This window comes from Salvelinus fontinalis, chromosome 23, assembly GCF_029448725.1.
Source record: "Salvelinus fontinalis isolate EN_2023a chromosome 23, ASM2944872v1, whole genome shotgun sequence".
Classification (NCBI taxonomy): Eukaryota; Metazoa; Chordata; class Actinopteri; order Salmoniformes; family Salmonidae; genus Salvelinus; species Salvelinus fontinalis.
The window spans coordinates 41,287,793-41,310,021 of NC_074687.1; the positions used below are offsets into that span (position 1 = coordinate 41,287,793).

Here is a 22,229-nt window from a genome sequence, read left to right on the forward strand (position 1 = left end):
TGCTCTTCACAGATGAAAGCAGGTTCACACTGAGCACATGTGACAGACATGATAGAGTCTGGAGACGTCGTGGAGAACGTTCTGCTGCCTGCAACATCCTCCAGCATAACCGGTTTGGTGATGGGTCAGTCATGGTGTGGGGTGGCATTTCTTTGTGGGACCGCACAGCCCTCCATGTGCTCGCCAGAGGTAGCCTGACTGCCAATAGGTACCGAGATGAGATCCTCAGACCCCTTGTGAGACCATATGCTGACACATGCACATTTGTGGCCTGCTGGAGGTCATTTTGCAGTGCTCTGGCAGTGCACCTCCTTGCACAAAGGCGGAGGTAGCGGTCCTGCTGCTGGGTTGTTGCCCTCTTACGGCCTCCTCCACGTCTCCTGATGTACTGGCCTGTCTCCTGGTAGCGCCTCCATGCTCTGGACACTACGCTGACAGACACAGCAAACCTTTTTGCCACAGCTCGCATTGATGTGCCATCCTGGATGAACTGCACTACCTGAGCCACTTGTGTGGGTTGTAGACTCCGTCTCATGCTACCACTAGAGTGAGAGCACCGCCAGCATTCAAAAGTGACCAAAACATCAGCCAGGAAGCATAGGAACTGAGAAGTGGTCTGTGGTCACCACCTGTAGAATCACTCCTTTTTTGGGGGTGTCTTGCTAATTGCCTATAATTTCCACCTTTTGTCTATTCCATTTGCACAACAGCATGTGAAATTTATTGTCAATCAGTGTTGCTTCCTAAGTGGACAGTTTGATTTCACAGAAGTGTGATTGACTTGGAGTTACATTGTGTTGTTTAAGTGTTCCCTTTATTTTTTTGAGCAGTGTATATAAAAAGGGGAAATCTGGGATCGGTACATGCATTTTTTGACTTTTGGATAAATGACATATAACCATTGATTCTTCAAGAATATCATGTATAAATGCCTTGTGAGCTTCGCCTTAATTGCACATGACAAATTCAGTGAGGTGAGGTTTACCAGCGCGATCTTGGCGTCGTCCTGCAGCTTTTTCAGCTTGCCCTCGTTGTGTGCGATGAAGTCTTTGAGCATGGTGTTGTGACCGTGCATGCTGTACTCTCTCTTGGTCAGGTCCATTCCCCGCTGGAGCTCCTTCACATCCAGCAGAACGTTCTCTAACGACACTGAGATCACACACACACACACACACACACACACACACACATGCACGAGTACACGTACGCACGCACACACAGATACACGCACGCAGAATTGGATACTGTTCGAAGCGGGGCACTCCCCGTTAAGGAGGGCCATACAGCACATCTCTAGAGCAACACACAGCGTGGAGGAGCCCCAACAAGTGAACAACATCATCATCCATTCTCTGAGATGATGGCTGCGGATACAGCGCAATGGAAATGCCTGCAGACCAAAGATAGGCTACAATCCGGTCCAAATCCACCGCCACGACTGATCATTAGGGGCATGTCCTAAATAGCGCCCTGCTCCCTGTTTAGCGCACTACCTTCCGGTCAAAAGTAGTAGCGCTATATAGGGAAACGGGGTGCCATTTGGGACCCACGCTAGGATCTGCCGTAGCATCGTCAGCCCTTCATCGCTGCAGTCACACGAAGCTGCACGGTGAATCGTACCTGCTGCAGCCTTCTCCACATAATGCAGTTCGTTGTAGAACAGATTGACTTGGTGGTATTTCTCCTTCACCACGTTGGCTATGTAGTGCAGCAGAGTCATTTTCCGGTCTGTCGACTTGGTGTCTAGTAGCTGGGGGGGATGAGAGGATTCAAAAAGTGAAGTGTGAAAACAGTGCTTGCGTCCCAAATGGCACCCTTATGCCTACGTAGTGGACTAGTAGCCATCCTAAAGCACGTCATACACTAGCAATACATTTGGGAGAAAGAATCTCCTACCAAATCTAAACTCTGTAGTTTGAAACCGTATACCGCTCCCCGTTTGCTGCTGTTCATGTAGTTTCCGAGAGCCAAGATGATCTGGAGAAAAAGAACATATTAGAACAACACAGAAGGCAGCCAGGGACAATATTTTCAACCCGTTTTTCAGCGCAGGATATTTCCGACGCATAGAACTTCTGCCACGAGTCGCTTACCTCGAGAATTTTCTTGAGTTTCTGGGAGGATTTTATTGACACAGATGCCGCGATGACCGCGTGGAGTTGCTGCGAAGAACAAGAAAGACGGAAGTATAACTAAAGTCAGAGAAGAGGAGGATAAGCCCAACTCAAGAAAAAACAATCCTCTCCAGTCACCATATGGCTCTGTTCAAAAGTAGTGCACTATGGAATAGGGTGCCATTTGGGCCACATGCATGGAGTCCCGGGCCTCACCGGCGTCAGCATCTGCACGCTCTCGCAGAAGTTGCCAATGAAGGCCATGATGGTCATCTTCTGCGTGAGCCGCTCGATCTTGCTGAAGTGCATCATGAAGCGGTCCTCGTCCGCCAGCGCCTCCACGGGCTTCCGCTCCTTCTCGTACTGACGCATGACCTTCACCTCGCTCTCCGTGGGCAGGAAGCGCATCAGACACTCCACGTAGTCCACCGACAGGGTGCGCAGGTCAAACCTGACGGGAGGGGGGGGGGGGGGGGGGGGGGTTTAGACATAGACGCGCACACACACACGCTATGCAGACACAACCTGCAAATAAAGGCTAACAAGCACACACACACACGCACACCACCGTAACCAAATGGACCCTCATTTATAATACTACATAGGTAAGACAACAAGAAATTGCGTCCCAATTGGCACCCTATTCCCTACATAGTGCACTACTTTTGACCAGCGTTGTGCACTATATAAGTAATAGGGCGCCATTTGGACGTAACCCGAAGAGTCCATTGTGTGTCTTACAGCTGGATGGCCTTGCAGATCTCCTCAGGGGCCTTGCCCACTTTCCTCAGGGTGATGGCCATGTTCTTGGCCCGGTTGGCGTCCAGCAGTGCCACCTTGTTGGGCCCCTTCTGGATGACCTTGGTCTTGCTCATGATCAAGTCGATGGCCGGGCCCTGGGCTTTCGTCTTGAACATCTCCTCAAACTCATCCACGTTCAGGTCCTGAGGTTGAAGACACAAGAATCCTTAGCAACCTGCCCTGTGGTGAGCGGCCTACACGTGGTTAGAAGTACGGTAGACCAACATAGCTTTAATAGTAGGTCCAAGTGTGAAGTGCATACACGTGGGGGTGAGTGGATGGTTCCCTACCTCCAGTATCCTCTCGTCGTCGATCTCGTTGAACACAGTGCCGTTGATTTGGTTGGGCTTCAGCGCCACCCAGTTGAACACGGGCAAACGGAACTTGGTCTTGATGGGCTTCTTAATCTTCACGGCTGCACAGCGAAACACAGATCAATTATTCCGTAAAGCACTCCATCCGCCATGTCCATCATCACGCTCACAAACACACAGTGCACGGTCGTGTTGACGGAGGGGTAGACGGGGTCGGCATCCAAAATGGCACCCTATTCCCTGTATAGAGCACTAACTGTGACCAGGGCACGTATGGCTCTGGTCAAAAGGTGTGCACTATATAGGGCATAGGCTGCCATTTGGGGCAGGATTTTATGTGACTGGAGGTGGTGGCACACGTGGAGATTCCTCCCTCTGCTGTAACAGGAGGCTTAAGAGCCCATTCATTAAAATCCCACAGAGAAAGCTGGAGAGGTGCTCCACAGTTATTTCCACAGCAGGACCTGATGTGCCCTGGCTAGCTCTGTACTGCTAGCGGTAGCCACTACAGTTTATTGATTGAACCTTTATTTAAGCAAGAAGTTGCATTCAGTAGTGGGCCCAGAATAGAGCCTTGGGGTACACCAGATTGAGTTAGCTATGATATTGAATGTGCATATGGCTAGGCTTGTCATCCCTGGCACAGCAGCAGATTATGTTTTTATAGACTAGGATTATGGCCATACCCGTGATGCTACGAGGCGCAGACAGACTGACAGACTGACAGAGGTACCGCCGGTGGCGGGACAGAGAGATAAGGATTAGGACCGGAGAGTGTGACAACCAGGGCATTCCAGGCCTGTGCAACACTCTCCTATCTTACTATCACCATCAGCCTGCCTGCAGCGGCACGTCAATGTGTTTCAGCATGCAACAACAGACACTACCAGACATCACAAAACACACACACACACACACGTTACAGTACAACAGGGAGACCGTGCAGGAGTTGGAAATGTGGCATTTTCAGTGCTTTCCCATCACATCTGTCAAGACTAAGTCAGACTTGTACCTTGTCTCGTCCCATTACATTTAGCAGGCTAAGGACCAGCATTTCAGGATCCCATAATGTTGACAAATGACTGTTACCACGTGTCCATGTACTGTAGTCCACGCTTTGTGGGGAGACTATTGTTTCATATTTTGGTGTGCTCAAGACTTTTACAGTCCAGCATTGAAGAATAAAGAATATTTGCGGGGTGTTTTCCAACAGTCGAATTCAAAGAGAATGCATGAAACAAAGAGTCCAATTTCATTCTTGGCTAGACTAAAATAATATCAATGTAGTGCCTAGGGCATAAGTGTCCAACTCTTTACGTGGACCTTCTTCCTCTGTGTGTGTGTGTGTGTGTGTGTGTGTGTGTGTGTGTGTGTGTGTGTGTGTGTCCATCTTAACATTTGAGGTTGAGACTAAAAATACAATTTCCAAATACTCGGGGGGGGGGGGGGGGGGGGGTTAAAAACACAACCACATGACAGAGAAAACCTACAGAACAGTTTGATGGGTCCCTCTGGTTGGCAGAACACAAAAGTAGAGAGAAAACAACCAGAGAAATCATTGAGAACAAAATAATATTGTGCTTCCATTTTAACGAGAGAAAGAGAGATTAGCACAATAATATATCCCCGCTAGACCAAACCAACCATTCCTTTGTGTGTTCAAAACAAGCTTTATACTTCAAAGTGTACTAATGCAATTACTGTCATACTAAATGGTGGATTCTTTAGACAATAGTCACATATTCATCGTGACAGGTCAACTTCTGTAATGATCCTGTGCCACATTGCAACTCTGTATGCAACTGGTCAAAGGCTGCAGTGACCGGTTAAGGAGGTGAGTGACCGGTTAAGGAGGTGAGTGACCGGTTAAGGAGGTGAGTGACCGGTTAAGGAGGTGAGTGACCGGTTAAGGAGGTGAGTGACCGGTTAAGGAGGTGAGTGACCGGTTAGGGAGGTGAGTGACCGGTTAAGGAGGTGAGTGACCGGTTAGGGGGGTGAGTGACCGGTTAAGGAGGTGAGTGACCGGTTAAGGAGGTGAGTGACCGGTTAAGGAGGTGAGTGACCGGTTAGGGAGGTGAGTGACCGGTTAGGGAGGTGAGTGACCGGTTAGGGAGGTGAGTGACCGGTTAAGGAGGTGAGTGACCGGTTAGGGAGGTGAGTGACCGCTTAAGGAGGTGAGTGACCGGTTAGGGAGGTGAGTGACCGGTTAGGGAGGTGAGTGACCGGTTAGGGAGGTGAGTGACCGGTTAGGGAGGTGAGTGACCGGTTAGGGAGGTGAGTGACCGGTTAAGGAGGTGAGTGACCGGTTAAGGAGGAGGCCAGTCAGGGAGTCAAGAGGCCTGACTAGCTGTCCCATCAGCTCTGAGTCACCCATAGCTGCCCAGTGTCCAGATGGCCCTGATATTATCCAGGAAGTCAAGCAGCTTGAAATAGCTTTGAGTAAACAGCATCGGACACACTGATAAAGGACTGCTGTGACAGGAGGAAAGCAGTGTAGAAAAGGCCTAGAAGGATCTCAGGAGGCTTGGCTCCTGTTCCACTGCTGTCAGTCATACCCACACAAACAGACAGACTGCTCAGTCACTGAGGCAACACGGCGTTGACGTAGATAGTGAATTTAGAAGCAATGGAGAGCACACAGGTGTCCTTTCAGTGACCTATTGTGATAAGGGCTGAGAACACTTGATAATGACCGTTCATAAATGGATCAAAAGAGGTTTGTCATTGAGATCGCTGACAGCCGACACCTCCAACACACGTCGTCAGAACGAAAGCCTATCATGAAAACTCATCTTCCATTGTCTGCTACAGTGTGATTCATCCACATCCACACACATAGCGAGCGTCTCAAGTGGCACGCTATTCCCTATGCAGTGCACTACTTTTGACCAGAGCCCTGCGCCAAAAGCAGTGCACCACAAAGGGAATAGGGTGCCATTTGAGACGCATGTCCAGTCTCACATGTGGGCGGCGTCTGAGTGTGAGGACCTTACCTGCTAACCCTGAATTGAAGATGACGGTGGGGGATCCACAGCCTGGAAGCGGGGGGGCCATGGGGGGTGGAGGCGGGGGCAGGGGCGCAGACACCTCCATGGGGCCGGGGGGAGGCGGGGGAGGAGGGGGCGGCGGGGGAGGGGGAGGAGCAGCAGGACCAGCCAAAGGCCCATTTGGCACTGGAAGAGAGGGGAAAAAATTGAGAAGAGGGAATGCGAGAGAGAGAAAGAGAAAGAAAGAAACAGAAAAAGAGAAAGAACCAGAAAGAGAGAAATTAAGCATGGAATTGACAGGACAACATGCCAAGTGCTGTCTCCAATTGAGACTCAATCAGCAGAGTACAAACTCCCCTCGTGTGACTGCTCTCCTCCCTCCTTCCCTCCCTCCCTCCCTCCCTCCCTCCCTCCCTCCCTCCCTCCCTCCCTCCCTCCCTCCCTCGGCTATCTTTCCCCAGCTCTGCCTCTGTGTCTGTTTGTCACAACTCAAATGCCAGAGCTGGAACAGCAAAAAATGAAAGGGCGTGTTGTGAAACTAGCAACTAGCAATCCAGACTGTTTAGCTACCGCCTGGGACTAAACAGTAAACTAAGACGGGATTGGTCTAGAACTCCACCTACCGATCCCAGGCACAAGCGGTGGGGGAGGAGGAGGAGGAGGCGGCACGGGCATCCCCGGGACCCCATTCGACCCCATCGGGCTGACCGTTCCCCCGTTATAGACCCCTGGCACGCCAGCCACCAGCGGGCCCCCGGGGGCGGGCGGCGAGGGCAGGTTGGAGAGGTCCCCGACGCCCTTCTTCTGGATCGTCATGGTGCCCTGCTTCTCCAGCTCGTGGATCTTCTTCTCCAGGTTGCACTGCCTCTGGATGGCCTCGTCCTTCTCCTTCACCATCCGCCGCAGCGTGTGCACCTGCAAGTTGGCGTCCTTGTACACCTCCTGGGTGATAGGGACGGGGAACGGAGATGTCAATGTATGTACGCAGATCAGGAGGCCGTTTACTATGAAAACATCTCAGAGTAGGAGCGCTGACTAGGCTTGTCATAGGATCAGTTTAGCCTTTTAGATCACAATAAATAAGATCGCACGGACGGGGAGGACCTGATCCTAGATCAGCACTCCTTAGAAACTTGATACAAACAGGCCTTGAAAATGATCGACCTGTGTCTGTCTAATAGCGTTATTCACTTCTCTCCCCCCGTTGATTTAGGGCACGGTGAGTTGTAGGGGAATGAGTCTCACCCGGATCGAGTCGAGCTCCTTGTTGCGCGTCATCAGCTGTTTCTCCAGCTCCACGATCTTGGACATGGCCTCGTTCTCCGTGTCCTGCAGCTTCTCCGTCATCTGGGAGAGCAAAGGTCAAGGTTCACCGTGGCATGGACACACAGAGAACTGTGAGAGGGTTTTGTGCATGCAGGAACAGTCATGTACACTTTGGTACATAACAGTGTAGACTAATAGGACGGATACACCGATATCACGATATGGCTTGCTCAACAATACCATATCGAATGATCGATATTGGTGCCCATCACTAGTCACAACCCAATAAAGTGTTTGTGGTCCTTAACACACATTTATGAAGGTCATATTACACAGGGGTGTATTACATAGAAGGTGTATGTGTGTGCAAATCATGCATCATTTGACATCAGCCATGTGTTGCGAGACTCTAAGGAAACATTAGCCATCAAAACATTCATGTCAAATGCTCTTCCTCTGGAGTTTGTGGACATCCTGATCTGAACAAAAATGGGGACTTTTCTAGAGTTAGGCTAGGAGGCCCAGAGACCATTGGGCAGTGTGTGTGTCTCTGTGTCTCTGTGTGTGTGTGTGTGTGTGTGTGTGTGTGTGTGTGTGTGTGTGTGTGTGTGTGTGTGTGTGTGTGTGTGTGTGTGTGTGTGTGTGTGTGTGTGTGTGTGTGTGTGTGTGTTGACGACTGCTAACTGAAAGCATGAGACTAATCTAAAGGGCCTTTGAGAGAGAGAGGCATGTGATGGAAAGGCACACTGTACATGTTGTCAGATCCCTCCCCGACACTGCTGTACAGTGCAGCACGCTGACGTCTGTACGGCATCAAATAGTAGTCAGTACGTCAAAACAGACTAAATAAAGTCACAGTCACTTGAAGAGGGCAGACTGGGTTCTTATAGGGCGAAAAGATGGGACTGAAGTGGTGAAAGAGTAATTGAGGATTCTGAAAGTAGGGACGGGTGGAGTGAGTTAGTAAAAAGTGCAAAGTGTGGGGTGGCAAGAGTAAGTACAGAGCGTCACAAGCAGTTAAGGGATGGAGACAAGAAGTCTGCGCGTGGTTATCGTGTCCTCTCACATGTGACATGTTCTCCTCTAGCTCCTCCACGCGCTCCAGCGCAGCGTTCTTGGTCTCGGCGTCCTCCAGTAGGGCGCCCACGTCAAACACGTTGTCCAGGTAGGCCTGGATCTGCACTGACAGCTTGTCACTCTCCGTGTGCTTCAGCTTCTACACAGACAGACGAGAGGCGAGAGGAAGAGTCAGTGAAACGCCTATGACAAGTTGGTCCATGTTGTTACCATATTCTCCATTCGGGGTAACACCCCAAAAAAGTTGAACAGCTTCTTCATATATTTGCGGCCTTTAAATCTCCTGTACGTCTACCTCAAATCAAACTGCATTTGTCACGTGCTTTGAAAAACGACAGGTGTGGACTAACAGCGAAATACTTAATTACTTACGAAATGCTTACTCTACGAAATAGTCGAAAAATAATAACGAGGAATAAATACACAATGAGTGCCGATAACTTGGCTATATACACAGAGTACTTACATCCAGGTACGTGTCCAGACAGAGCTTGGTGAAGTCGTACTGCAGGTGTACCCGGAAGTTCATGTCCTCTACCGAGTGGACCACGATGTTGATGAACTGCATACACGCCACCTACAGGCACCGGCAAACATTAAGAAAAGCATACAGAGTGAATTTCACACCAAGCGAAACCAAAAACATCCAATGCATTTACAGGGGACACATGTAGCGTACGTCTCAAATGGTACACTACTCCCTATATAGTGCACTACTGTTGACCGGAGCCCTATTGGCCCCGGTGAAAAGTAGTGCTCTTTAAAGAGAATAGGGTGCTGTTTGGGACTCACACACAGACTCCAGGGCCTGTAAATAAGTGTGTGTATGGAAATGATCTGGCTGCATCCATCTTGTTAAATGGGCAGATAAAGGGGAGTCACGTCAGGCCGTGTCCCCAAATGGCAGCCGAATCCCTACGTAGTGCCCTACTTTTGACCAGGGAATTAGGGTCCCACCAGTCTAATGTGCACAGTGGAGTGTCACCGTGTCAGTGCATTCTCCTTGCTAATACTGTCTTAATGGACTTCCTTAAGAAGCTCAGAGTCGACTGTGTGAGAGACGCCAGGCCCCGTCTGACAAATCTGTTTGCTTTCGTGCTTGTGTCAAATGACTGGCCTGCTACCAACTGGCTCAGAGTTGACTTGTGACTGGCTGGACTCTCATGCACACACAGCACACACGGACCAATGGGGAGCCTCGGAGCAGAGGCAGAGTGGCACATTGAGAAAAAGCATGTATTTTGTTGACACACACCACACAGCATGCTGCCTCATCTATTTCTATTCAAACATATTAGTAGGAAATCTGCGACAAAACAAACTGAGTTGGCGAGGATTCCTTGCGCGTGGTTGGCTAATGATAGAATGAATTAAACGGCAAGCGACAGGGTCTGTGATTTCAGGATATGATGTAGCCTAGCAATCGATAGCTAGTCCAGTGGAAAAGTTGTGTACCATAAAGTCAATGTTGTTGTCCATGTCCTTGAAGTGTTCCATCAGCCTCTCGAACCGCTGTGTCTCAGCACACACCTGCAGGAAAAACAATCAATCATTCATTTTGTTATGGGCCCTGGTCAAAAGTTGTACACTACATAGGAAATAGGAGGCCATTTGGGAAGCAAGCCTTATTCTTTGCAACGCAGCATACTGTATTAGCTCAGGTTGAGAAATGAAATGTGTCTGTCATATTCTCTGCCTTATGCAAAACCTACCAATGTACTGTCTCCTCACTCCCTCCCATCACTCTGGCTCCCTCCCTGCTAAAAGGGCTTTTTAAACACACATGACCTATTTTCTCCCACTGTGATTACCATATCTACATCTCTGAGAGAGAGGGAGGGGGAGGAGAGAAGAGAGAGAGGGGTGAGAGGGAGAGAGAAAGAGAGAGGATGAGAGGAGAAGAGAGAGCGGAGAGAGAGAGAGGGAGAGGGATGCAGCTCTATAGTTCAGACAGTGCTCAGAGGCAGGGAAGGGGAGACACACAGAGGAGAGATAAAGAGTCAAGGAGATGAGGAGGAGAGAGGGAAGAGAGGGGATTGGAGTGCATAAGTACAGCCTTCATAGACAATGCTCTGTGCCCCAGACTGCACCCTGCCCCCCACTCAAACAACCCCTTTCTAGCCCACGGAGCGGGGAGTCAAGAACCCCCTCACAACAAGCCTCCTCAAAGAGGGAGAGCTCGATTTCAACATAAGCAAGCCAACATAACACTCGGATTGGATCAGTTCTTTGCATAAAACACAAAAAGCTGAAAGAGAAAGCACCGTTTTTATATTACAATTTATATGACACTGCCAACCAATAACGCTTGTCCAATGTGACCAATAAGATAATCTAAATCAAATACAATTTTTATTTGTCACATGTTTAGCAGATGTTATTGTGGGTGTAGTGAAATGCCTGTGTTTCTAGCTCCAACAGTGCAGTAATATCTAACAATTCACAACAAAACACACAACCTAAAAATAAATGAATGGAATTAAGAAATATATAAATATTAGGATGAGCAATGTCGGAGTGGCTTTGACTAAAATACAGTAGAATAGAATACAGTATATACATATGAGATGAGTAAAGCAAAAATGATTAAAGTGACTAGTGTTCCATTATTAAAGTAACCAGTGACTTCAAGTCTATGTATATGGGGCAGCAGCCTCTAAGGTGCAGGGTTACATAACCGGGTAGAAGCAGCTTAGTGATGGCTATTTAACAGTCTGATGGCCTTGAGGTAGAAGCTGTTTTTCAGTCTCTCGGTCCCAGCTTTGATGCACCTGCACTGACCTCGCCTTCTGGATGATAGCGGGGTGAACAGGCAGTGGCTCGGGTGGTTGTTGTCCTTGATTATCTTTTACACCTTCCTGTGACATTGAGTGCTGTAGGTGTCCTGGAGGGCAGGTAGTTTGCCCCTGGTGTTTCTTCGGGCAGACCGCACCACCCTCTGGAAAGCACTGCGGTTGCGGGCGGTGCAGTTGCCGTACCAGGCGGTGATACAGCCCGACAGGATGCTCTCAATTGTGAGGGTTTTTGGTGCCAAGCCAAATTTCTTCAGCCTCCTGAGGTTGAAGAGGCGCTGTTGCGCCTTCTTCACCACACTGTATGTGTGGGTGGACCATTTCAGATCGTGTGATGTGTACACCGAGGAACATGAAGCGTTCCACTGCGGTCCAGCCATGTGGATAGGGGCGTGCTCCCTCTGCTGTTTCCTAAAGTCCACGATCAGCTCCTTTGTTTTGTCGACATTGGCCCCTCTAACCACATCTATTGCAAAGGGTCAATCGCTATCCATTGACTTTAATAGATGCAGTGGCACACATACCACTCTACCTTCTGCTTATGGGGGAGCAGCTCTGAGCAATAGAAGTTGCTATTCCACCTCTAATAACAGTGAAATGCAATAGAGAGTAATGCTCAATATTTCATTCTGGGTGTAAATATTGCATTAACTGCAGTCGGCCCAAGTTCCCCGAGCCGGCCTAGAAACTGGGACTGCTGTAGAGATGCCAGGCCACCCCAGACTCCACCTTAGTCCCCTCCTTTCTAGAGGAGATCAAATACTCTACACATTCAACTGCATACAACACAGGGTATGAGCACTGATCTAGCATCAGCTCTCCATTTTAGATCATAATGAACTGAAGATTACATGGACAGGGCGACCTGATCCTGGGTCAGCACTCTTACTCTGAGATACATACAGCCCCCTGATCAGGCTGTACTAAATATTACTCACATTTGTACTCACATTTGTTAGAATACATCTTTGAAGGGCCTGTAAAATCCCTAACAAAACACAGGACTGTTTTCTCTGTGGGCCTGAGAGGTCAGTGACCTCAGCCTTTTCTGGCTGAGAGATGCGGAGCAACATGTCTAAAGGCTTTGATACAGCCGACGCTGCGCTGCGTCCCTCGATAACGTCCTCCGACCACACGACTCACGACGTCAACTATGTGACATTCCACTGCTTAAGACACAATAGCACAGCACTATCTTCCTGCTCCGCGCGTTCCCCCATACCGCACCTCCTTGAAGTTGTCGAACGCAGAGAGAATGATTTCGTGTCCTCCCCTCACGAGACACACGGCGGCCAGCAGCTCCAACACCAGAGCTTTGGTTCTGGGAAGGGAGAAGAAGAAGAGAAGGAACGGTCAACATAGCGCGCAGCGCCACTGCCAACACCGACCCATCATTTCTACCACAAGGTTACATAACGGTGGCGTCCCAAATTGCACCCTGTACCCTTTCTAGTGCACTACATTGGACCAGAGCGCCATGGACCCTGGTCAATAGTAGTGCACTATGAAGGGAATAGGGTGCCGTCAATTCAAATCAAATTGTATTTGTCACATGCGCCGAATACAACCGGTGTATATCTTACTGTGAAATGCTTACTTACAAGCCCCTAACCAACAATGCAGTTTTAATAAAATAGAGTTAAATATTTTCTTTCAAAATAAACTATAGTAAAAAAATATATAATAATAATCCCAAAAAAATGATGAGGCTACATACAGGCGGTACCGGTACAGAGTCAATATGCGGGGGGTACAGGTTAGTCAAGGTAATTTGTTCATGTAGGTAGGGGATAATAAACAGCAAGTAGCAGCAGTGTAAAAATAAAGGGGGGGGTTGTCACTGCAAATAGTCCGGGTGGCCATTTGCTTAATTGTTCAGCTGTTTTATGGCTTGAGGTAGAAGATGTTAAGGAGCATTTTGGACCTAGACTTGGCGCTGCGGTACCACTTACCGTGCGGTAGCAGAGAGAACAGTCTATGACTTTGGGCCTGCCTCTGACACCACTTAGCATATAGGTCCGGGATGGCAGGAAGCTTTGCCCCCGTGATGTTCTGGGCCGTACGCACTACCAAGGTTCATCCGAGGTTACATCATGTTTTTATCAGATCACATGACTGGATCTAAAATGTCTACCTAATATCTGAACATGTAACATATGATAAACAGGTCCGTTGATATAATCCAGAGGATTAAATGAAACGTATATTACAGAGTGAATCCCTCAGCCATAATCCCTACGGGTGATGAAGTGAAGTACCATCAGCTCATTCATTAAAAGCCAAAATATGATATTATTTTCTATTCTGTCCTTTTTTTAAATTCCACTGTAATTCTAGAGGAATTCTCTGCCTGGGTCACAGACTACGGTAGAGGTGTTATTTGACAGATGATTCGAGACAGCTCGCAAACCCCCTTTCAACCCAGCACAAACACGCACGCATACACTCACACAGGGTTGGCGTTCACACAAGTGCGCGCGCAATGCAAGAGGACACAAAGACACGCGCGCTACACACACTTCAATAAACAACACCCAGGGGCCCGAGTAAAAAGGCGCCTCCTGTCGCCTGTTGCTCTGTGCAGCTGCCAGTGTTTAGCAGTGTGCCAGCGGTGCCCTGAGCTGGCTGTCTGGCTGGCTGGCTGGAGGAATGAGTTAGTGCTGGATGCTGGCTTCGCACACAATGTGAACGCTGAAAGAGCAGGTGCAGCAATAAGGGGAGGGAAGGGCCTGTATTCATGAAGCGTCACAGAGTAGGAGTCAGGAGTGCTGATCTACAATCCGTTTTGCATTTTAGATCATCATGAATGTGATAATATAGACCGAGGGGGACCTGATCCTAGATCAGCACTAATACTTTGATACACTTTATGAATATTGGACCCGTTTCACTAAGAAGTAGAGGAGCTGTTTAACACCAGACACAGCGCTTCCATCTCACCTGGGATTCTTATTGTTCAGACTTAGCGCAATTTCGTTCACAGCGTGCGGGTGGGACATCACCATGTTGAAGCCATACTGGGTCGTCAAAAATAGATGGAGCAAGAGAGGGATGGAGGGAGAGAAAAAGAGAGAGATCTCTTTTAATAAACAGGGAGTGACTCCTTTTACACAACAAAGAGAAACGTGAGAAATAATGTGTTGCGGAAAACATGGTAGACGACAAATTGAATTTGGCCGATGATGGATGACGGTGTGTGTGCTGCAACCCTCCATTTACGTCCCACATGGCACCCTGTTCCCTACATAGGGCACTACTTTTGACCGGCGCTAGGGAATAGGGTGCTATTTGGGACGCATACTATGTGTTGGGTTTGCCCGGGGACCGGAGAGACTCTCACCTGGTAGTTCATGATGGCTCGCAGGCACATGATGCAGACGTGAACGTCGTCCTTCTTACAGACCAGCCGGGAGTTCTTCAGAGTTCTCCGGCTCGGCAACGCGTTGCAACTGAAACAAATGGGACACAGGAGCGTTTTCACAGCAGAAGGCGTCTCCGAATCCATACCACCAAAGAGACACATGGCTTGGTAAACAAGAAAACAGATGCCATCGGTGAACTGTAGCAGCCCACATACCATTCTTGCACCCCGTCGTTTTCAAAGTAGACATTAAACTCCATGGCACACTACATGGACACACAAAGAGCTGTGTAATCCACTCCCTTACTCAGAGGCCAGAGGGGAGACCGTGTGATTGTCTTAATTTAACTATCCTGCACAAAAATATCACTTACAACTAGTACAATGGAGCCAAGTCATTTGCATGCATGGAGGTGATCAGGCCGGCTTTGTGGAGACAAAACGTTAGCGAAAGAGGGCCTTTCTCCTGACCCCTTTCATCTCAATGAAAGGAGAGCGCTTGAGTAGCACATCGCTGGTGTGTGTGTGTGTGTGTGTGTGTCTGTCTGCCACAGAACACAGTCTAGTACAGCTCAGCTCAGTCCAGCCAGGGACATAAGACTGATTATTTCCAGCCCTGCATGTCATAAGACTTTATCCACCAGCCATGGTTCTGGGAAAAGGTGCCTTCAGCCTACCCATGCATACACACACACACTGATTCATGTCAGCACTGACGCCTTGAAGCTCTGAATCTGTCTTCTGTGTGTGTGTGTGTGTGTGTGTGTGTGTGTGTGTGTGTGTGTGTGTGTGTGTGTGTGTGTGTGTGTGTGTGTGTGTGTGTGTGTGTGTGTGTGTGTGTGACTAAAATTTGATAAGGATTTATGATGAGGGTAGATAAGGACAGATCCAACCTACTGGCTGTAGTCTTCATGGTCTGATGCTTCTCACTGACTCCATGAATGAGAGCTATTCAGCAGCAAGCAAGCAGTTATGACGTGTGCGTGTAGTAAAGGTAAAATAGCAAAACATTGTGTGGGGTGTGTGTGTGTGTGCGAGTGACGCCTACGCAGTGCAAAACAAGTTTCCTGCTTCACGAGACCGGTGACAGAATTGGAACATCGCCTCACACCCAGCCAGCGACGGGCGGCGGTGTTCCAAAAGAACTGCGATTTTACAGAAAAATATCATTTCAGAAAAATACCTCCAGCACTCAGCCTGCCTGCTACCAGGCAGCGGAAACGATTGGTTGAACGACACATATTTGAGAGAAAGAGACTTCGGTATGGACACGTCCCAAATAGCGGACTGTAGGGCTCTGGTCAAAAGTAGTGCACTACATAGGGACCAGGGTGCCATTTGGGATGCGTCCTATGCTTCGTAACCACACAGACGGAACGACGTATGGTGACAGGACTTTGAGTAAAAAGAGACAGTCGATCACCCTGATTCAATGTAGGCACGGTGGACTTGCGTTGACATGCCTTGTGGTGCACCGACTTAGAACCCATAAAAGATCCTCAAAGGCCTTCCAAACTATGTTTTCATGGACGTTACTTCAACACTAAAGCTAATAAAACAGCATAGTCTAAGGCTGAGTCACAAATGGCACCTTAATTCCGATATAGTGCAATACTTTACATTGGGCTCTGGTCAGAAGTAGTGCACCGCATAGGGAATAGGGTGCCATTTGGGACGTGCCTATAATCGAAATCACAACAACACGTTGACAAACACAACTACAAACTAGGCCAGCCTAAATATTTCTAGGTAACCCTGGGCGAACCAGAAGACGTACCATCGTCCTTGCGAATACTTTGGGCATTTCAAAGAGCTCGGTGTCCTTCGAGTTTTGCCGTGAGTTTTTAAGAAAAAGACGTGTAAAATTCAACATGACATCAGAAAAGTGACACACAATGATTGACTTGGGAGGGATACAACTGTGACAAGGCAAAGGTTCTGTACGTTGGGAATAGGAATACATACTGATGACGCTAATGTTAATTACCTTGACTTGTCAGCCTGTGTCAGGAGGTAACTAAGGAATAACAGTACAGATAACATTGTATTAGTTTATACATCAGAAGGGTTTGGTTGTAGCCAGCTACTACTTGCACAACTACCCGCCGCATATAGCCTGCTCAAGGAGACATACAAAAGCAATAATCAGACGGGGCCAGGGACAATGCCGGTATAAAAAGCCATTTGCTCTAAACGGGAACAGAAATTTCTACAGTAAGTTCACAACAGAGGTAGTCGCATCTCCCCTTCAACGCCTCCACACACTGGACCACAGACCACAGCAAAGGAAGCAGGTAGGAGTGTGTGTGTGCGTTGGCGCCTGCCTTCCCGCGTGTGCTCGTGCGAGTGTGTGGCAGGTAGTGAAGACAGGGGAGGGGGGGGGGGGGGGTGTTGAGGTAAGGCTAGAGGGGTGGGGCGAGCTAGAGCTGAGGCGAGCTAGAGCTATCAGATAGCACCGTGGGCCACAATGTGTGCTGTGTAGACCTGCCTGCTGCAGCTGAAGACTGGAGCACAGAGCAGGAGACTAGAGGAGGAAGGCCGGTACAGAACACCAGTCAACATCAGCTCTCAGTGTCACCTTACTAAGTTCATACAGCTGCCATTCACATACAGTGCCTTCAGAAAGTACTCACGCCCCTCCACTTGTTCCACATGTTGTTGTGTTTACAGCCTGAATTTAAAATGGATCACATTAAGATTTTGTGTCACTGATCTACACACAATACCCCATAACGTAAAAACGTGGAATTTTGTTTTTCGACATTTGTACAAATGAATAACATTTGTTATGGCAAGCCTAAATAAGTTCAAGAGTAAAAATGTGCTTAACAAGTCACATAATAATTTGCATGGACTCACTGTGTGCAAAAATAGTTTTTAACATGATCTTTGAACGACTGCCTAATTTCTGTAATCCACACATACAGTCAATCCCTCAGTCGAGCAGTGAATTTCAAACACAGATTCAACCACAAAGACCAGGGAGGTCTTCCAATGGACCTATTGGTAGAAAAAAAAGCAGACATTGAATATCCCTTTGAGCATTATTAATTACACCTTGGATGGTGTATCAATACACCCAGTCACTACAAAGATACAGGCCTCCTTCCTTACTCAGTTGCCAAAGAGGAAGGAAACCTCAGGGATTTCACCTTGAGGCCAATGATGACTTTAAAACAATTACAGAATTGAATAGGAGAAAACTGAGGATGGATCAACAACATTGTAGTTACTCCACAATACTCACCTAAACGACAGAGTTAAAACAAGGAAGCCTGTACAGAATCAAAAATCCAACAGAACACATCCACCTAGTACCACTCTTCATATGTTCAAGCATGGTGGTGGCTGCATCATGTTATGGGTATGCTTGTCATCGGCACGGACTAGGGAGTTTTTTAGGATACAAAGAAACAGAATAGAGCTAAGTTTGAAAATCTATGGCAAGACTTGAAAATGGCTGTCAAACAATGATCAACAACCAACTTGACAGAGCTTGAAGAATCTTTTAAAGAACAATGTGCAAATATTGTACAATCCAGGAGTGCAAAGCTTTTAGAGACATAGCCAGAAAGAAATTCTAACATGTATTGACTCAGGGGTGTGAATACTTATGTAAATGAGATATTTCTATATTTCATTTTCAATACATTTGCAAAAATGTCTAAAACCATGTTTTCACTTTGTCATTATGGGGTATTGTGTGTAGATGGGTGAGATTTTTGTAAATATTTAATCAATTTTGAATTCAGGCTGTAACACGAAATGTGGAATAAGTCAAGGGGTATTTCTGAAGGCACCGTATGGGTCCCGAATGGCACCCTATTCCCTACATTGTACTACATTTCAAAACCAGTGCACTCTATAGGGAACAGGTTGCCACTGGTCAAAAGTAGTGCACTATATAGGGAATAGAGTGTCATTTGGGACACACACATATAGCCTTAGTCTCCTATAATATCTTTCATCTGATAACACAATTGCTTGACAGAAGTACGAACACTAACCCCACAGGCCCTTGTACATAGGCGCTAGCACCCACATATACTATAAAGTGTACTACTTTGGAACACCGGGTCAAAGGCGACAGTCTATAGAGAATCGGGTGCCATTTTGGGGGACACAAACTGGCCTGTATGTTTACTAAGAGACGAAGCCTAGCGAGTCCAGATTAGTTCGTCCACCATATGAGAGTTAGGATAATGTTGGGGTTCCCTCGGTGTAACGTCTCTCGTAAAAGACCTGTGAGTTACTGACAGTCAGAAAAATAGGGATTAGCCATCTACGTGTGAAGTCAACGGGACTAACACACCGGGACGTAATTGAAACGACCGCGGCGATTAACAGAGTCAGAAATATGCATAATTGGATGAGATTTGAGTCCTAGTACGCATTAACTATGTTTGCCGCCTATAATCCAAATTAAATGACCATGGTTTAAAAGAAACCGGGAGAATTTCAATGTTCAATGTTACATGTTTTCCAAATCATTCAAGAAGACGTAGATGGTGCTAGAAGAGAGTACTTCCAGCTTGTTCAGTAGCCACGAAAACCCCCGTGTCAGAGATATCATATTCCATAACATCATGAGTCAGACGACCCAATAAAAGGTCTTCTCCCAAATGGCACCCTATTTCCTATATGTAGTGCCCTACTTTTGACACGTGACCCATCAAAAGTAGTGCCCTATATTGGGAATAAGATGCCGCTTGGAACACAGCTCTGGAAAACAACCCGCCCCCCTCTTATCCTTTGTCCTGCCGTTCCGTGCCCCACCGAAACGTGTCTTAAGCCATTTAAAGACTTAAAGGCCCCATGACCACAACAAAAGGCCTTCTCAGACATCACATGCAAACACGTGAGCGTATTAGCAAACCTGGGAACTATGACAATCCAGACTAAGTGAAAAACAATTATGACATTACAAACCATTTCTTATACAACAGACATATTACGTTTTAAATACAGAATTAGGACTTGGTTATCATTGCGGTGCGCTCCTACAGTAGTATATAGTATAATGTATGGTGTTGAGGTGATGTGTGTGTTGCTTACCGTAGCGTGGAGTGTCGCCCGGCGCGGGAGATGCTGTTCCCGCTGACGGGGGACGGGAGGTTACTCCCCCCATGGAGGTCCTCTATGGATCTGCTCCAGGGCTTGTCCACCGACTTCTCCGGGTTGTCCTCCACGCTGTCGCCATCAAACCTGGAGAGGGGAGACACACCGGGCAGGACAAAGGGGCTCAGAGAACCTAGTACATTTCTGTACTCTCTGACCACAGTCCAGCAATGTCCCAAATAGCGCCGTATTCTCTTTATCGTGCACTACTTTTGACCAGGGCCCATAGGTTTCTGGGCAAAGGTAGTGCACTGCATAGTGGATAGGGTGCCATTTAAGACACAGCCCTAATCTGTTTCATACATTATCAAGAGTCTGGAAGGAAAATGAGAACTGTATAAAAGTCACATAGAGGCATCTCTTACTTCAGATTTCAGGAGGGCAGAAATCCCCCCACCCCTCCCCCCGTTTTTTGGTTTGTTATAGCTGTGGCTGTTTTCTAACACAAAGGCAGGGGACTAACTAGGACCTGTGTAATCAAGGCAAACACTCACTGATGGGGTAACCATTAGAAACGCGTTGGACAGACCAATAACGTAGGGTCAGAAAGCAAATAAAAACGTAACCGCCACGCTAAAAACGCCATTGGCTCTGAATGGAAACCTCGTGACCGAGTAATCACGCCATCTACGAATAGAATCTACATGCCACACAGAGTGAACGTATGCATGGCAAATGGCACCCTATTCCCTATGTCGTGCACTGCTTTTGACCAGGGCCCACTATATAGGGAATAGGGTGCCAGTTAGGACGTAGACAGAGTCTCGGAAGCAGGGCCGGTCGCCACATACGACCAGTGACTCGGTGTTTCTGAGAACGAAGCAGGCTGCGGTGTCGAGGAGATGCGTCGTTGATTAGGCAAAAAAATGTTGCTCATTGTCTGGCCTGCGCTATACGAGGGCATCGAGAAAGGGGAAAGAGCCGGGGGGCACTTACGTGACAGCGTACTGCGCAAAAGACAGATACTCCACCAGTACGTCCAGGCCTTTGTTTTCTTCGTTTAAGAACTCTCTCACCCACCTAGAAGGAGAAATGACACACAGTCTTAGTTCAAAGACAATGGTGCAGACAGTGCACTGCATGTGGTACACGTGCAACACACAGAGTTGTGAATGGTCTGGGATTCATTTGCCATTGTGATAGGCCTACACAACAGAGAGAGAGAGAGAGAGAGAGAGAGAGAGAGAGAGAGATGTAGAGAGAGAGAGAGAGAGTGAGAGTGAGAGTGAGAGTGAGAGAGAGAGGGGGCATCTTGTGTTGTTGGGATGCTGAGATTGTGTGACTGTTGTAATGTAACAGAGTCTGCCTGGGGTTGTAGTGTCTAGGTAGGACTTTGGCTGGCTGGTCTCCTGTCTGTGGCTGGGGCTTGGGTCAAAAGTAGTGCACTGTGTAGGGAATAGGGTGCCATTTGGGACACACCCTGTTCCTTCCTGTCCTCACAGGGTCACAGAGCGTGCTGTCTGTCTGTTTGTCAGTGTTGCCGTGTCACCAGTGACCTTGCTCCAGTCACATCAACCCCCACTGCTTCCTGCTGACCCTTATCATCCCTTATCCTGCCTTATCCTGCCTCCAGCTCCCAGCACACACCCTGGCCTCATTACCACCTGCGACCACAGCTGACCTGGGTTGCGACCACAGCTGACCTGGGTTGCGACCACAGCGACCACAGCTGACCTGGGTTGCCACAGCGACCACAGCTGACCTGGGTTGTGACCACAGCGACCACAGCTGACCTGGGTTGCGACCACAGCTGACCTGGGTTGCGACCACAGCTGACCTGGGTAGCGACCACAGCTGACCTGGGTTGCGACCACAGCGACCACAGCTGACCTGGGTAGCGACCACAGCTGACCTGGGTAGCGACCACAGCTGACCTGGGTTGCGACCACAGCTGACCTGGGTAGCGACCACAGCTGACCTGGGTAGCGACCACAGCTGACCTGGGTTGCGACCACAGCTGACCTGGGTTGCGACCACAGCTGACCTGGGTAGCGACCACAGCTGACCTGGGTAGCGACCACAGCTGACCTGGGTAGCGACCACAGCTGACCTGGGTAGCGACCACAGCTGACCTGGGTTGCGACCACAGCTGACCTGGGTAGCGACCACAGCGACCACAGCTGACCTGGGTAGCGACCACAGCTGACCTGGGTAGCGACCACAGCTGACCTGGGTAGCGACGACAGCTGACCTGGGTTGCGACCACAGCTGACCTGGGTAGCGACCACAGCTGACCTGGGTAGCGACCACAGCTGACCTGGGTAGCGACCACAGCTGACCTGGGTAGCGACCACAGCTGACCTGGGTAGCGACCACAGCTGACCTGGGTAGCGACCACAGCTGACCTGGGTTGCGACCACAGCTGACCTGGGTTACGACCCAAATGGCACCCTACTCCC

At 48.5% G+C, this 22,229-nt stretch overlaps 1 protein-coding gene across 12 annotated transcripts in view; it reads right to left on the minus strand.

The window, feature by feature from the left end:
- LOC129821338 (formin-like protein 2) overlaps positions 1-22,229 on the minus strand; it is a 79,149-nt gene that overhangs the window by 10,610 nt on the left and 46,310 nt on the right. For 3 of the 12 annotated variants that reach the window (XM_055878915.1, XM_055878916.1, XM_055878911.1), the window contains exons 5-24: positions 20,767-20,850; positions 19,768-19,917; positions 16,700-16,729; positions 14,692-14,800; positions 14,292-14,368; positions 12,579-12,672; positions 10,015-10,089; positions 9,026-9,136; positions 8,549-8,698; positions 7,462-7,563; positions 6,840-7,158; positions 6,223-6,402; positions 4,720-4,740; positions 3,206-3,330; positions 2,856-3,058; positions 2,331-2,565; positions 2,094-2,162; positions 1,897-1,977; positions 1,621-1,750; positions 986-1,149 (exon numbers count right to left, since the gene is read on the minus strand). In XM_055878915.1, the coding sequence (XP_055734890.1) occupies positions 986-1,149; positions 1,621-1,750; positions 1,897-1,977; positions 2,094-2,162; positions 2,331-2,565; positions 2,856-3,058; positions 3,206-3,330; positions 4,720-4,740; positions 6,223-6,402; positions 6,840-7,158; positions 7,462-7,563; positions 8,549-8,698; positions 9,026-9,136; positions 10,015-10,089; positions 12,579-12,672; positions 14,292-14,368; positions 14,692-14,800; positions 16,700-16,729; positions 19,768-19,917; positions 20,767-20,850 (2,509 nt within the window). The remainder of the gene's footprint in view (positions 1-985; positions 1,150-1,620; positions 1,751-1,896; positions 1,978-2,093; positions 2,163-2,330; positions 2,566-2,855; positions 3,059-3,205; positions 3,331-4,719; positions 4,741-6,222; positions 6,403-6,839; positions 7,159-7,461; positions 7,564-8,548; positions 8,699-9,025; positions 9,137-10,014; positions 10,090-12,578; positions 12,673-14,291; positions 14,369-14,691; positions 14,801-16,699; positions 16,730-19,767; positions 19,918-20,766; positions 20,851-22,229) is intronic. The other 9 variants (XM_055878918.1, XM_055878920.1, XM_055878913.1 and 6 more) reach the window with 3 other exon arrangements.